Source organism: Scyliorhinus torazame, chromosome 21, assembly GCF_047496885.1.
Source record: "Scyliorhinus torazame isolate Kashiwa2021f chromosome 21, sScyTor2.1, whole genome shotgun sequence".
NCBI lineage: Eukaryota > Metazoa > Chordata > Chondrichthyes > Carcharhiniformes > Scyliorhinidae > Scyliorhinus > Scyliorhinus torazame.
This window is the reverse complement of record NC_092727.1, coordinates 21,558,024-21,574,351: the sequence shown is the minus strand read 5'-3', so window position 1 is coordinate 21,574,351 and position 16,328 is coordinate 21,558,024. Positions and strand designations below refer to the sequence as shown.

At 42.2% G+C, this 16,328-nt stretch overlaps 1 protein-coding gene across 1 annotated transcript; it reads right to left on the bottom strand.

Annotated features, from left to right (window-relative positions):
* Positions 1 to 352: 352 nt before the first annotated feature.
* LOC140398214 (heat shock cognate 71 kDa protein) lies at positions 353 to 14,867 on the bottom strand. Its single transcript, XM_072486604.1, has 9 exons — positions 14,691 to 14,867; positions 11,231 to 11,440; positions 10,031 to 10,236; positions 7,421 to 7,573; positions 5,776 to 6,331; positions 5,242 to 5,444; positions 3,189 to 3,387; positions 2,560 to 2,792; positions 353 to 736 (listed from the first exon to the last, which is right to left on the bottom strand). The coding sequence occupies exons 2-9, from the start codon at positions 11,433 to 11,435 to the stop codon at positions 554 to 556; spliced, it is 1,938 nt and encodes a 645-aa protein (XP_072342705.1). The 5' UTR covers positions 11,436 to 11,440; positions 14,691 to 14,867; the 3' UTR covers positions 353 to 553.
* Between the last annotated feature and the right edge of the window lie 1,461 nt (positions 14,868 to 16,328).

Genomic DNA, 16,328 nt, shown 5'->3' with positions numbered 1-16,328 from the left:
AATGTTGGCATGGCAATTTAGTGGAAACAGCAGGATATAACTTGCATTCAAAGTAAGTTTTCCAATCTCAGGACGGCCCAAAGCGATTTACAACCAATTAAATATTTAGTTAAAAAAAAAATCTGTACTCCTAGGGTAATGTGATAATGATCAGATTTTTCTTTTTAAGCAATGTTGGTTAATGGAACAAGCTTGAGCACAAGGGAAGTGGGAAGACATTGACATGGATTTGGGTGCAAGAGGGGCAACCTGGGTTAGGAATGGTCATCTTTGCAGACATTGCAAGGAAACAATGCAGGTAATTAAAAGTCGGAGTACTTGGTCATCAAGGCTAGGAGTGAAGGAAAACAACTTTTGATATATGTATTGCTCTTTTATTAGAAGATGAGAATTTTTCAACTAGAATTTAAATTAACAAGATGCTTTTCAGTTTCATTAACTTTTACACCATATTTAATTACAGGGCAATAGTACAGTTTGGATTATCCTTAAATCACAGTACACAAACATTCAGTTTCCTATTCTCACTGATTCTTACTGTACATTAATGTTTTTAGTCAACTTCTTCAATAGTTGGTCCAGAAGATCCTCCTCCAGGAGCAGCTCCAGTACCAGGAAAGCCTTCTGGCATCCCACCAGGCATCCCACCAGCACCCTGATACAATTTGCTAATAACTGGATTGCAGATCTTCTCTATTTCCTTCAGCTGATGTTCATATTCATCCTTTTCTGCAGTCTAAAAAAAAAGCATTTGGCAATCAGGTTACTACCATAGGTATAGATATTAACAAGTGTTTTATCTACCAATTACATTTGAACTGTAATTTTATCAGACTTCCTTAAAGGATCTGTCAAACTTGCGACTCCAGAATGAAAGAATCTCCAGACAACGTAAATAAATGTTTGTCTTTCTAACAAGAAAGTGTGACTTTTGTGCCTCAGGTCCTTGCCTCATTAAAATACTAATTTCTTCCTTTTTCCCATGAACTAAGCAGAAGTCAAAACTCTTTATTCGATGCCTTTTTGGAAAGAAAACCAGGTTACAAATTGCTGCAGGTCACACAGCTTACCATCTGTTCTCCGAAGAATAGGTTATTCAACTCAGTTTGCTGCAACAGATCAGTTCAAGGCAGATATGTACCTAAACTCCACTAACCTGACCTTCCCCCATGTTGCGATCACCCCACCAAACAACAATTCTAAATTGAACTCCCCTAAATGGCTTACATGCAATTATATTCTTATTCAGAATTCTCCCAGTGATAGTTTCTCTATCTATAATCTTGTCTTATCAACTTAATCACTTCAATTTCAAACACACACAAGGAAATAAAAGTCAAATTTATGCAGCTAGTACTGGAGTTGGAGGTGGCGGCATAGCAGTATTGTCACTAGACTAGTAGTCCAGTGACCCAAGGCAAGATCTGGGCACCTGGATTCCAAACAGCATGGCAGATGTTGAAATTAAAATTCAATACAATCTGGAATTAAAGTCTAGTGATGACCATGAAACCATGTTGATTGCTGTAAAACCCATCTGGTTCACTAATGTCCTTCAGGGAAGGAAATCTGCCATCCTTACCTTGTCTACATGTGACTCTTTAATAAAAGCCAACACTATTAGTTTGAGTATTTTGTACAAGTGCAGCAACTTCTAAAAAGTACCTAGATACCCAAATCACTTTGCTCTTTATGCAATTACTGAAGTTGCATTTCTTATTAGTCACTTCTTTGAGACAATGCCATTTTCCTAACTAGCCTACAAGTCAATGGCACAACACAAACATTGAGACTGTTCCAAGTTTGAGCCCATATGTAAATTAGCGCTTCAGTTGAATGATCTCATACTTGTGGGGGACAGGGGTGGTAAGGCCAGATGCATGCACTTCAAGCAAAGATGCATAGGTACTTCTTCCCAATCATTGTCAACACTTAGCATGTCAGAAAACAACAAAATTACTATGGGGCAGCCAATAAGAAAGTCATCACAATCAAATATTTTCTTGTTTTATATTAAGCATAGTTATGGAGGGTGAGATAGTGACAAGTCTACTCTAGATACAGGGGAGGTGCCAGAGCATTGGAGTGCCAAATGTTACACCCATATTTAACCAAAGTATGGGAGAGCATTCCTAGTAACTATAGGCGGTCAGGAGATATGATAGACAAAGAACCAAGACCCTCTTGATGTTTATGGGTCTGTGCCACACTGAATGGTGCAATTGATTTCTGGGCTGGCCCTTGTGCAAGGAGGGTCACAGATTTAAAGGTTGAGAGAAGTTTAGTACATAATTACAGCTAGTAATAATGTCCTGGAAATCACTATGAGGGAGAGGTGGGAGTAGAAGACTATGTTGAGTGATTTTAAAAATAAATTGGATGGATACTGGAGGGAAATAAACCTGTAGGGCTACATGGACAGCATTGAAATAGGACTGGCTGGATTGCTCCAGTAGAACCAGCAGACTAGATAGGACAAATGGCCCTCTGTGCTATAATAATTAATGTTGTGATTACAATAATCTGGTAACAGAATAACCTTAATTAATTACAATTTACCTGGTTCTTATCGAGCCAGCTGATAACTTCGTTACATTTGTCCAAAACCTTTTGCTTGTCATCATCACTTATTTTGCCCTTTAGCTTTTCATCCTCAATCGTAGCCTTCATGTTGAAAGCATAGGACTCAAGAGAGTTCTTTGATGAAACTTTGTCACGCTGTTGATCATCCTCTGATTTGTACTTTTCAGCTTCCTGGACCATACGCTCAATGTCTTCTTTGCTCAAGCGACCTGTTTATATAATTCAAATGCTATTTATGTCACTAGTTATAAAATAAATCAGTTTATGTAATCTCAATACAAACAGCGTAACAAATTTAAAATTCTGCAGGGCTTCAAGTTTCCAGAAAGAACTGTGGAACTTGGGAAAGTAATAAAGCAGTGGCCTTTTATCAGTGATCCTCAGAGTAGCATAGGCTAAATTTCTATGTTATATCAGGCTGATTACATTTTTAGCTACAATATATCAGTTCAATGATCAACCAAAGCCAATTCACATCAAAAAAACTAAAATATAATGAGCAAAGCTCTTGTAGTTCAATGCAAAAGTGTTCAGTGAATCATTCCATTAATTTCATCACAATGTGGGTGTGAGCTAAAAGTTCACCATCTAGATAAGTGATTCACCTTTGTCATTTGTGATGGTGATCTTGTTTTCCTTTCCAGTGCTCTTATCCACTGCAGACACATTCAAAATACCATTGGCATCAATATCAAATGTCACCTCAATTTGAGGCACACCCCGTGGAGCAGGTGGAATTCCAGTCAGTTCAAACTTGCCCAGCAAGTTGTTATCCTTAGTCATGGCTCTTTCACCCTCGTACACCTAAAATGAAATGAGACGGTTGCCTTAAAGTTAAATACATTATAGACACGCATACTTTATCAATCTCCGGATCCTGCTTGTACATAAAACTAAAGGAATATTTATACCTTTTAACAGTTAATAACAAGGTGTACAATTGTTGCTTGGCTCAGTCAAAAGTTACTGTTTATGCTTCACAAGGGAGAAAGTTGAAAACTAGTCCACAGTTGTTTGTCAATGTTGGAATATTCCTGAAAAAGGTGTTCCAGAACAGGAGTTAGCTTCTCCCAGTGGCCCACTCTAAGGCACCGGACATCTAGGTAAGCCATGCTCAGGTTCTCAGAAACTGAGGTTCACTTAGTCTGTACTGCATCAGAAATGTTAAATTTGGCTCTGGAGTAACCAGACTGCACACTCCATTGTCAGTAATCTCTCCTGGAAGTGAAAGCTGTGATTATTAGACAAGGAAACTCTGGTCAGTTGCAGTGTTACCATACCAACAGCAACTGTTTGTATTGTCAAGAAAGCATACAAAATGCTTGCCTTCATTGGATGGGGCATAGAGTATAAAAACTGGCAAGTCATGCTCCAGTTGTACAGAACCTTGGTACAGCCACACTTGGAATACTGCGCACAATTCTGGTCACCACACTACCAGAAGGATGTGGAGGCTTTGGAGAGGGTGCAAAGGATGTTCACCAGGATGTTGCCTGGTCTGGAGAGTGTTAGCCATGTGGAGAGGCTAAATAGACTTGGATTGTTTTCATTAGAATGACAGAGGCTGAGGGGTGACCTGATCGAGGTCGACAGGATTGAGGGGCATGGAGAGAGTGGATGGGCAGGCACTCTTTACCAGGGTGGAGGGGTCAGCCACCAAGGGGCATACGTTTTAAGGTCCGTGGGGCAAATTTAGGAGATGTGCGAGGCAGGTTTTAAAAAAAAACGCAGAGGGAAGTGAGTGCCTGGAACATGTTGCCAGGGGAGGTTGTGGAAGCAGATACATTAACGACATTCAAAAGGCATCTTGACAAACACATGGATAGGATGGGTATAGAGGGATACGGCACAAGGAAGTGCTGAGGGTTTTTGGCAAAGGTTGGCATCATGACCAGTACAGCTTGGAGGGCCGAAGGGCCTGTTCCTGTGCTGTATTGTTCTTTGTAATGTCAAACTTCCTGGACTGTGACTATTATTAAATCTTTGCACATCCTTGGCTGTCATTCAATTTCAAGGTGAACTGAGCTCGGCCTCTGACCCATATCTTCACTTTGGCCAAAGAAAAGCCCATCTCCATCTTTGTTGAATCAACTGGCTCTACCACCTGCTAATAAAACAACATATTTGTCATATCAGGTCTTTGTCACCATCACATCCATATTTTGCTGCTTATATCCAGTTCTGCTTTCTCTGTAGTACATCTCGAAAACACCGATACACCTTGGAAAAAGTTTGTTCTGAAGTGCAAATTGTTCTAAGTGAGCAAGGTTATTTCATCCAAATGCCTCAAATATAAAATTCTCATCCCTCCTTGGGCTCTCCTCATTTTTCTGCAACTACCTGTAACCCAGAAATATCCCATTTCCTCACCCACATCGTCCAGACACTGTTCTCTTGTGCATTTATCCATCCCAACCACCTCCATTCACAGTCCCACACAGTCCCCAATTTCTTCTGCTTCACCAACCACCTTGTCAACTAAGCTTGGTCACTCTTCTCCATTTTCCCCTGAAATGTTCATCTTTTCCCCTCATCTTACTAATGCATCTTTTCTATATTCAAAGTACAGTGAAAGCATTTCTTGCACATTTATACACCCAAATATATTAGACAAAAGATAGTCACATGACCTTAAAGGCAAGCAAAGTAAGTTCTCACCTGGATGAGCACACCAGGCTGATTGTCAGAGTAGGTAGTGAAGGTCTGTGTTTGCTTTGTTGGAATGGTAGTATTACGTTTGATTAGGACAGTCATTACACCACCAGCTGTCTCAATACCCAGGGACAGTGGAGTAACATCCAATAATAGCAAATCCTGTACATTCTCTGACTTGTCACCAGCCAAGATAGCAGCCTGCACAGCTGAAAATACATCATATTACATTACCAAATTAATAGATGCTTCAAGACAAGAACATTTGTTTCATGATTGGAAATTTAAAAAAACATCAAATTATGAGCCAAAAGGGAGATGCATACATACTACTGCAACTGTCTATTGATACAAGCATCAAAATAATGGAAAAAGCATGAATAGTTCCTGAACCTGTTATTGCTGCAAGTGACTAATGCATGATCCTACATTTTCCACTCATACTAAATTGCAACATTTTGACACAGTCAACATTTTGAAACAGTCCTATTTAAACTGTAGTACGAGATTTTGCTTTCTGCAAAAATAAAGTTTGGTTACCTGCACCATATGCAACAGCCTCATCAGGGTTGATGCTCTTGTTCAGCTCTTTGCCATTGAAGAAATCTTGCAGCAACTTCTGGATTTTGGGAATGCGGGTGGATCCACCAACTAATACAATGTCATGGATTTGTGCCTTATCAAGTTTCGCATCTCGCAAGGACTTCTCAACAGGATCCAGCGTGCCTCGGAAGAGGTCAGCATTGAGCTCTTCAAATCGTGCCCTGGTGATGGAGGTGTAGAAATCAACACCCTCGTACAGAGAGTCGATTTCAATGCTCGCTTGCGTACTCGATGACAGGGTACGCTTAGCACGTTCACATGCGGTGCGGAGACGGCGAACAGCTCTCTTGTTGTCAGTAATGTCTTTCTTGTATTTCCGTTTGAATTCAGCAATAAAATGGTTGACCATGCGGCTGTCAAAGTCCTCACCACCAAGATGGGTGTCACCAGCAGTAGACTTGACTTCAAATATACCATCCTCAATGGTCAAGATGGAGACATCAAAGGTGCCACCACCCAGGTCAAAAATCAGTACATTTCTTTCAGCACCAACCTGCAAAAACACAATGTGTTTCAATGGCACTTTATCTGAAATATCCAATTAATTACTTGGAAATACAGTGCCTTGTATAACCAAGTCTCAGACATCTTTTATTCAAGTCCTCAACCAACACCGGCTTCTTAACCCTCAAACTTTCACCAGGTCCCACCCTATACTTCTCCCCGGTCTTGTATTCCCTCCCATCCATTTCAGTCTGATTTGGCCAATTAGAGCATCACTCTTCACGATAAAACATATCTTTCAGCTACCTCAGCCCTGATCTATATTTTTTGAAAATAAAAAAAGTTGTTGGCTTTGGCTTGTCTGAAGGATCACAATTCCAATACTGCAGCATTCCCCCATTGGGAGTGGGTAATGTAGATTATGCCCTCCTGTAGTATAAATGCAGTCACCAGTCAGCTAATAAGTGGTTTAAACCGGTCTATAGAAGGTTTCTTGTAAACTTGGCTATTCCCTGGAATCTTAATGTGTCAACCTCTGGTTGGATACCCAACGTGAAACAACATAAATTAGGAGAAAGAAAATGGCACCTTTTACAGCTACCAAATGTCTCAAAAGCTCTTTATAACCAATTAAGTCATTTGAAGTGTAGTCTCGGCTGTTAAGGAGGAAATGCAGCAGCTAATTTGCACACAGCAAGCTCCCACAAACAGCAATGTGATAATGATCACATTTTAAAATATCTGATGTTGTTTGAAGGATAACTAAATATTGGCCAAAACACAAGGTTCCTCCACTCTTCCTTGCAATTGTGCCGTGGAATTTTTCACATCCACCTATGAAGGCAGACTGACCCTCAAGACTTGCATTTCACCTGAAAGATGACATCTCCGACAGTGTAGCACTTCCACAGTCCTGCACAAGAACGATAAGTCTTGATTTTTATCTAGTCCTGTGTGAACAGCTTCTGATTAGAGTGGTGTACTACCAACTAAACTGTGACTCACACACAAGCTATGTTTAAAAAAAAAGTGATTGACTTATTAGCTACAACATTCAAAAGGAGGATTCCTGAAAACCTGTCATTAAGCATTATGTAAAATTGTATTTACATTTCTAATTTGAAGTCATAAATCATACCTTTTTATCCAAGCCATAAGCAATGGCAGCAGCTGTTGGTTCATTTATAATACGAAGGACATTAAGACCAGAAATAGTTCCAGCATCCTTAGTTGCTTGGCGTTGCGAATCATTGAAGTAAGCAGGTACTGTGACAACAGCATTTGTAATAGTCTACAAGGTAGAGAATATTTAAGTTTAACATTATTTTTAAGTATTAGCCCAACATAGTCAGCTGGTTTATAAGTGCAATCATTAAAATTACTTTTGGACCCAAATTAGTATGCATAAGGCAGCTGGTTTATACATGCACTCATTAAAATGATTTTTGGATCCAAATTCTACATTATCTCTCTTCCATTAAACCTCTCTTCCATTAAACCAACTGCCTTCTGAACTCAGCCCTCTTGAATCACTGTTCATGCCCTCTAATTCCAGTCATGCCCAACCTGCTGGCTACATTTCCCTACTGCCAAAGTACTGGATTACTGCATGACAAAATGTCTGTATTAACAAGTTAGACAACCTTCCTTTCAGAGGATGCCTTACCGGTTAAATATTCCATTGAACACTTAACTAGGATAGACACTTTGTATTCTTTCACGGGACAGGAGTGTTTGTGATGGAGAGGCGTCAGCAGCAGGGGTTCTGTGGGCAGCATAGTGGTTAGCACCACTGCCTCATGGTGCCAAGGACACAGGTTTGACCCCAGCCCCGGGTCACTGTCCGTGTAAAGTTTGCACATTCTCCCCGTGACTCCATACGTCTCACCCCCACAAACTCAAAGATGTACAAAGGTGGATTGGCCACACTAAATTGGGGAAAAAAATAATTGAGTACTAAAAAGGTGGCACGGGTTCAACTCCAGCTGAGGTTATTCATGAAGGCTCCACCTTCTCAACCTTGCCCCACGCCCAAGGTGGGGCAATCCTCAGGTTAAATCAGCATCAACTCTCTCCCTCAAAAGGGGAAAATGGCCTATGGCCATTGACAACATTTGTGCCACACATCAGCCCAAGCCGGTGTAGGTCATGCTGCATATGGGCACAGACTGCTTCAGTACAAGTTGCAAATGGTGCTTAACATGGACGCACAACCAGCAAACATGCCCAAATCCAACCTGATGTAGGGAAGGTTACTGATGAAGCAACTGAAGATAGTTGGGCCGCAAACCCCGAGGAACTGCTGCAGTGATGTCCTAGGACAGAGATGCAGGACCTGGTTAGGAATTCAATTTGTGTGTCCCTGGATGCTAAAATTAGCAGTCTGTGGAAATTGTAACAATTTCTACCTTGACCATAAAACCATGCTTTAATCACAAGATAGCAATGGCATTAGCGAAAACCCAAAGTCAACAACACTGGCTGATGTACCATATTGTGCAGTACTGACAAAAGTATGCCTCTAGTGAACTAGATTAAAAACTATATATTGTTATTGTCCTTCCTATTTATTCCTTATTTTTGATCTGTAGATTATTTTTGGAGATGTGTCTTTCAGGCAGTCTGTGTCTTTCATTCAAAGGATCCAGAAGGCTGTGCTGATCTAAATTGGTGATTGCAGACAGACTGGCACCAGTGACGACTCAGTTTGATTCATTTGCCCGGTGATCAATGGATTGGCCCTAAAAGGCTATGCTCTGCTGTGTAACAGGCAGTGATTGGATCTGATCGTTTGGAATGTTTCAGAGCTTCAAAGGTTAAGTTGTTAGTTTCAGTTTGACTCCTGACCTCTTAAGAGAAAGGACTCCTGTCCTCTCACCTCAGTCTTTCCAGTCTGTTTTCTGAACTAGCAGGTAACCTGGATGAATCTATGTACAGAAGAACCATTACAGGCTGTGCCAGCAGAGTCCAGAACCAATCAATTCTCTGCAGAGCAGACAAATGTAAACTGACCAATTCTCTCCAGGAAAGGCAGAGGCCTGGAAATAAATCACAACCACAAACTGAAAGGAGAGTTTGATGTGAAGCAAAAGTGCCTCTTCAGGCAAAGCGGTGAGTAATATATTTCTAAACTAGAGATGATCATTTTAGGCGACAAACCAAGGACTTAATCAGCAAACATGCTGATGAACCACCAATGGAAGCAAAGACTCTTTTGACCTTCATCCTTATTATTTTCACCCCTTCCACCCCCCCCCCCCCCCCAAGTGTTTGTGGGTAAGTGGTGGGACAGTAAAGGGGGGTAGTAGGTTAGCTTGTTATCCAGTTGTATTTACTGTATATATTATTATTGTTATAAATAAACAGTAATTGTGTTTCAGCTTATAAACCCAATGACTATGGGCAGCCAAGGGCCAAACACCTGGAATTTTTACAAAATTCTTTGGTCAATTCACTGGTGTTGAGACTCCAGAGCAGGTGGGGCTGGGATTGACCACACACTTGCCCAGGGTGACATAACAATATGTATTACACTCATGAGATTCAATTCAATCCACATTTTCAAATTCACACATCGTGTTAAGTTCACAAACTGCTTAAATCTATTCCGGGTCATCGGTCCACAGTTTAACCACATGAAATAGAAAAATAAAAATTTAAATTCAAAATTAAGCAGATATAGAAAGCAAAGGCCAACTAAAAATGTTTAAAATAATAAGGGCTTATCACAAGCAATTATGTGACACACCTTTCCAAGGTAAGCTTCTGCAATTTCCTTCATTTTTGTGAGCACCATTGAAGAAATTTCTTCAGGGTAAAAACACTTGTTTTCTCCTTTGTATTCCACCTTAACCTTGGGACGACCTCCATCATTTACTACATCGAAAGGCCAGTGCTTCAAATCAGCCTGAACTACAGTGTCTTCAAATCTGCGTCCAATGAGGCGCTTGGCATCTACAAAATTTTAGAATATTGAAGACAAGCAACAGAAAAATAATCTCATCTGCCACAAGACAAATGTGTACTAGAGTACAGTTCTATTAAATACAATAAATTTTTCCCCAATGTGAACTTTGACAGTGGTTCATACCAGCAAATTAATTATTGTGTGACATGGGGTAGCTGATTTCTATTCTCGGTCCTCAATCTCACCCAAATGCAAGAAAGTTCTCAGACTCCCAACCCGAGACACTGACATCAATTGCAGTGATTCTGCACTAGCTGCAGTGAATCAAATTATCTCAATTAAGGAATTGAAAGATGGGTGGAATGACCCAAAGCGGCATGGTTCAAATACCACAATGTTTACCCAGTAAGCTATAATAGTTTTGTTAGCACGCCTGTGTAAATTCACCATCGAATCCCTACAGTGCAGAAGGAGACAATTCAGCCTATCAAGTCTGCACCGACTCTGAAAGAGCAGCCTGCGGAGGTCCACTATTCCCATAACTCCACTCCTGCACATCTTTGGACTGGGAGGAAACCAGTGCATCTGAAAATTGCTTATTGTCACAAGTAGGCTTCAATGAAGTTACTGTGAAAAGCCCCTAGTCGCCACATTCAGGTGCCTGTTCGGAGAGGCTGGTGCGGGAATCGAACCGTGCTGCTGCCTTGGTCTGCTTTAAAAGCCAGCGATTTAGCCGAGTGTGCTAAACCAGCCCCATCTTTGGACTGGGAGGAAACCAGTGCACCTAGAGGAAACCCATGCAGACACAGGGAGAAGGTGAAAATTCCTTATGTTACAAGGACTTAAGTGCACACAAACTTTAAGAGGTGAGTTACTCGCTGTAGGATTCCTAGCCTTTGACCTGCCCTGGTAGCCACAGTATTAATGTGGCTAGTCCAGTTCAGTTTCTGATCAATGGTAACCTCCAGGATGGTGACTATGGGGGATTCAGCGATGGTATTTTAACTTTATCTGCACAACACCAAACTTAACTTAACTCACCAAAGACAGTGTTGGTTGGGTTCATTGCCACCTGGTTCTTGGCTGCATCACCAATGAGCCTTTCTGAATCTGTGAAGGCAACATAGCTTGGAGTGGTTCGGTTGCCTTGGTCATTGGCAATAATTTCAACCTTTCCATGCTGGAAGACACCTACACAGGAGTAAGTTGTCCCAAGATCAATACCAACAGCTGGTCCCTTAGACATTTTGCCTGCAATGAAAGAAAAACAAGTGTGAAAAATAGTTATTTGCAGTATCAAATGCAGTTTTCATTTTTCAGCTTATTCAAAAATCATGAGGGTCTGGACAGAATAGTAGGGAAAACTGTTCCCATTAGTGGAAGGATCATCGGCACAGCTACAAGATAATTTGCAAAAGTAATAATGGCAACAGGAGAATCTTTTCCAAACAGCATGTGATTAGTATCTGGAATGCACTGCCTTAAGACTGTCGTGAAGGCAGCTTCAAGGAGTGAAGGCAGATTCAATCTTGCATTCACAGAGGCAATTAGATCATCTGAAGAGGAAGAAGGTGAAAGAGTGATGCTAGGTGAATTGCTTCAGAGAACCAGCATGGCCACAATGGTCTCTTTCTACAGGATTGAAATTCTATTCATTAAACAGGTTGTAAGTGTGGTTTACAAGGTCATATTAATTTCCAATCAAGTAGCAATGTGTTAAAATTTAACAATGGTATGCCAAATAACTGCTCAGTATAACAAAAATAAAATTAAGTCTCAAGATATATTCATGTCAGCAGTCAGGATCCTCCTCCAGACATTGCCCAGCCAATAGGAATTTACAGGAGCAAACCAACAATGATCTCCATTGTTCAATACATTAGCAAAAACACCTCTGGTGGGCAATCCAGATGTCGAAATTGCATTTTAAAGAGACGAGCAACAGAAATGTCACTGGTTTTTCTTTTTTTATTTGTTGATTAAATGGCAAAACAAAGCAGAACAAGTGTGTATTCAACAGTAGGAGGATCTTCAACACTACCATTCAATGAGATAGTGGCTGAATAGGACTTTAAACAAAGAATACAGCACAGGAACAGGCCCATTGTACCAGTCATGATACCATGACTGGGCTCGTTTAGCACAGTGGGCTAAACAACTGGCTTATAATGCAGAACAATGCCAGCAGCGCGGGTTCAATTCCCGTACCGGCCTCCCCGAACAGACCCCAGAATGTGGCGACTAGGGGCTTTTCACAGCAACTTCATTGAAACCTACTTGTGACAATAAGCGATTATTACCACCCTTGGCCAAAACCTTTAGCACTTCAAAAAATTTGAATTCAATAAAAATCTGGAATTAAAAGCCTAGTGGTGACCATGAAACAATTGTAGATTGCTGTAAAAAACTATCTGGTTCACTAATGTCCTTTAGGGAAGGAAATCTGCCATCCTTACCTGGTCTGGCCTTCATGTGACTCCAGACCCACAACAGTGTGGTTGACTCTCAACTGCCCCCTTGAGGGCAATTAATGATGGGCAATAAATGCTGGCATAGCCTGCGACACTCACGTCCCATGAACACATTTTTAAAAACGTATCAAATCTCAGAAGTGTAAAAACAATAGGGTAATAGTCAGGGATTTCAACTTCCCCAATATTAATGGGGATAGTCAAGAGTGTGAAAGGCTTAGAGGAGACTGAATTCTTAAAGTACATCTATGATTATTGAATGGCGATGCTTAAATGTACATGTAATAGCTGAACATCACTGCAGACAATGGTTATGACTCCAGCTGATGTTACTACTGGATAAGTCATACCAGGACAGAACCTGGCTTGATTAATCCTAATTTTGTTTAGAGGCTTGATGAACAGTCAGGACTGCCGAAAAATGTTTTTCCAATTAAGGGGCAATTTAGTGGCCAATCCACACATATTTGGGTCGTGGGGGTGAGACCCATACAGACACAGGGTGAATGTGCAATCTCTACATGGACAGTGACCTGGGCCAGGGTCGAACTCAGCTCCTCGGTGTTATGAGGCAGCAGTGCTAACCAGTGCTGCCCTGCTGTCATTTATTGAACAAGATCAACTATAATACATTACTCTCTTACCCCACTAATGTTTAAAGTACAGTTGACGTAAATTAATAGGCAAAAATGTGTTGGTCAGACACACCACACTAGTTGCCACTGTAAACAATTTCTGCAGATTTCTCATCAAATCTGCTGTCCTGGCTGTTTCTGTGGAATGCTCCTTGCCTCTGGGTTACCTGGTTCCAAACTGAAATAAAGTGCTTCTCCTTTTCATTGTGGACCTCTGTTTTATAAGTGACAAAATCGTCCACCAGGGCAGCACCAGGGACCTGGGTTCAATTCCAGCCTTGGGCGAGTGTCTACGTGGAGTTTGCATGTTCTCCCAATGCCTGCGTGGGTTTCCGCCGGGTGCTCCAGTTTCCTCCCACCGTCCAAAGGTTTGCTTGGTAGGTAGACTGGCCATGCCAAGTTGTCCCCCAAGTGTCTAAAAAGGTTAGGTGGGGTTACTGGGATAGGGTGGGGGAGCGCTGCTCTTTCAGAGGGTCAGTGCAGACTCGACAGGCCGAATGGCCTCCTTCATGCACTGCAGAAATTTGGTGGTGAGAAATATAAATGACCTAAACACAAGGCACATTAGTGCATGCAGCTGATCAGCATTTTCTATTGTCCTGGGATGGACCAGAGAAAACAACATGGTCCAAAGTTTAGTGACACTTCAGATAATAATTCTTCAGAGCCACGCTATCATCCCAAGCTTTGTTAAAGGCATCAATTGCTGCCATCTCTTCAAGATATTAACTCTTCAGATACACTGAATTGCGAATTGAACTATTTCCCATCCTCAAGACATGACATACTCCTGCTGATGATTTAAGTTCGCATTAAAAGATGTTCTACAATTTGCCGCACCAAACTGGGGGGGGGGGGGGGGAAAGAGAGAAAGAGTGGCATCTGGGAACAAGACTCACCCAACCCAACAAATGAATGAGTCAAAATGACAATGATGGAGGGCGTTGCAGTTTCTTTTAATCCCAACTGATTGAAGCTTCTTAGACAAGGTCGATGAACTAACGGGACCAATTACACCCACAAGCTTAAACCTAGAGAATTAACATCCATTTGCTGCGTGATTAAAACCAGCTCAAGGCGAATTTAATACTTGCAGTGTGGGGTGGGGAGCATCCTAGTGAGGAGTCGACGACATTTTTGTCTGTCTGAGGGATGGAGAATAAAAAAAAAGGTGTCCGAGGTAAGGATTTCTCGACAGGAAAGTCACCTCCTCTCACCTTCACACGCCCGCAGCGGATGGAATTATTTAAATCCTCGCCGGCGAGATAAATCCGTTCTCCCCGATGATGAAGCGCAGGAGGACAAAGGGACGCTTCATTCAATGGGGCGGAAAGAAAAACTGCATGACAGCCGCACAGTGCTCATATATTTATATATCAATAAAACAGCACTTACTTTTCTATCTTACGAAATCAGGGTGGCAATGTAAGGACGATGATAACCTACGACGGGCTCTTTAAATGACAGAAGTGGGAGGAGAAAAAAAGAGATGAGGAAGAAGATCGCTTCCAGCCGCTGCTCCGCCGACTCGCACTGCGGCTCCGATCGCTTTTGCCAATCACCGCAGAAGCTTCTGGAAGGAGCTGGAAGCTTCCGGCCAATCGCGGGCGCGTCCTCTCGCGCTGCGTCACGCTGCCGCCCGCCCACAGGCGCCCGGGCGACCAATCGGGAGGAGCCGCCGCGTTGCCCCGCCCTCTCTCACCGCGTCACCCCGCCCAGTCCCCGCCGCGTCGCCCCGCCTCGTCCTCGGCTCGGGAGGCGGCCCTTTCAGCGGCTCGGGTGGAACAATCTGGAAAGATCTTCGACGTTTCTAGGTTAGCGTCGATTGAACGCCTTCTTCTTCCTCCTCATCTCCAAGGGCTGCGGCTGCGCCCTCATCCTGCAGTTTTTAAAAAAAATTAATTAACGCTTTGACAAAGGGTCATCTGGACTCGAAACGTTAGCTCTTTTCTCTCCCTGTAGATGCTGCCAGACCTGCTGAGATTTTCCAGCATTTTCTCTTTGGTTTCAGATTCCAGCATCCGCAGTAATTTGCTTTTATAGATTAATTAAGGTAACGATTTCCTTCCCCCACTGCCAAGAAAAAAAATCGCATTTTAAAATCAGAATGATTCTTCACCCCGAGCCTCCGAACGGTGAAATCGGCGCATTGTCTTGGGCGGGTTAGATTTTTCAGCTGTGTCTGAATAATGGGTCACCGTTCAAACCTTTCCCAGCTCCAGTCTGAAGTTTGGTTCCCCCCATCCCCATTTCCTAATTAACACCAGGCTGCTTCGCTCCTCTTGTGATCTCTGCAGTTGCGTTGCACCACCTTCTCGTTAAATTGCCTCTTAATTGGAAAAAAATTAAAATAATGAACAATGCCTCAGACCTGTCCCAAACCAGAATGAAATATGAGGTGGAACCATGGTTCAAGGTTAGGGTCAGGATATTCGTCCTGGGCACACGCATGACGTCGTTAGCCGGGATGAATTATTGGAGATTACCGTTGGGTTACGGTTTCAGAGCTTGTGAAGTGTGATTAGCCTTTGAAGCCCAAGATCCTGCTCTAGTGTGCAAACTATTCTCGCTCAGCCAGCCCACTTTGCAGCTGCAGGTGGATCATTCACGTTGACATGGAGACTAGAACAGAAATAGCACGTCGATGCAGTGGATGCCTGCATCACCAGCTAGACTAATCGGTGAACCGACATTGTGTGGATGTCCCTTCATCAGGCCACAAGGACTAAAACAAAATTGACATTTATTTGTCTTGGATTCTGAGAAGGCCAGTTGTCATTCGCCTCTTGCTGCAATGACAAAATGATCTTCGGCCATTAGGCAGCTGCAATGCTCCAGCATAAAGCTGGACTGTAAAATCTGTGATCTACCGCAATGTTATTTTTAATATTTTTTTTTCTTTGCTTCTATCAAGTTATTTTGCTTCCAGGGTGGCACAGTGGTTATCACTGCTGCCTCACAGCGCCATGGTCCCAGGTTCGATCCCGGCTCTGGGTCACTGTCCGTGTGGATTTTGCACATTCTCCCTGTGTT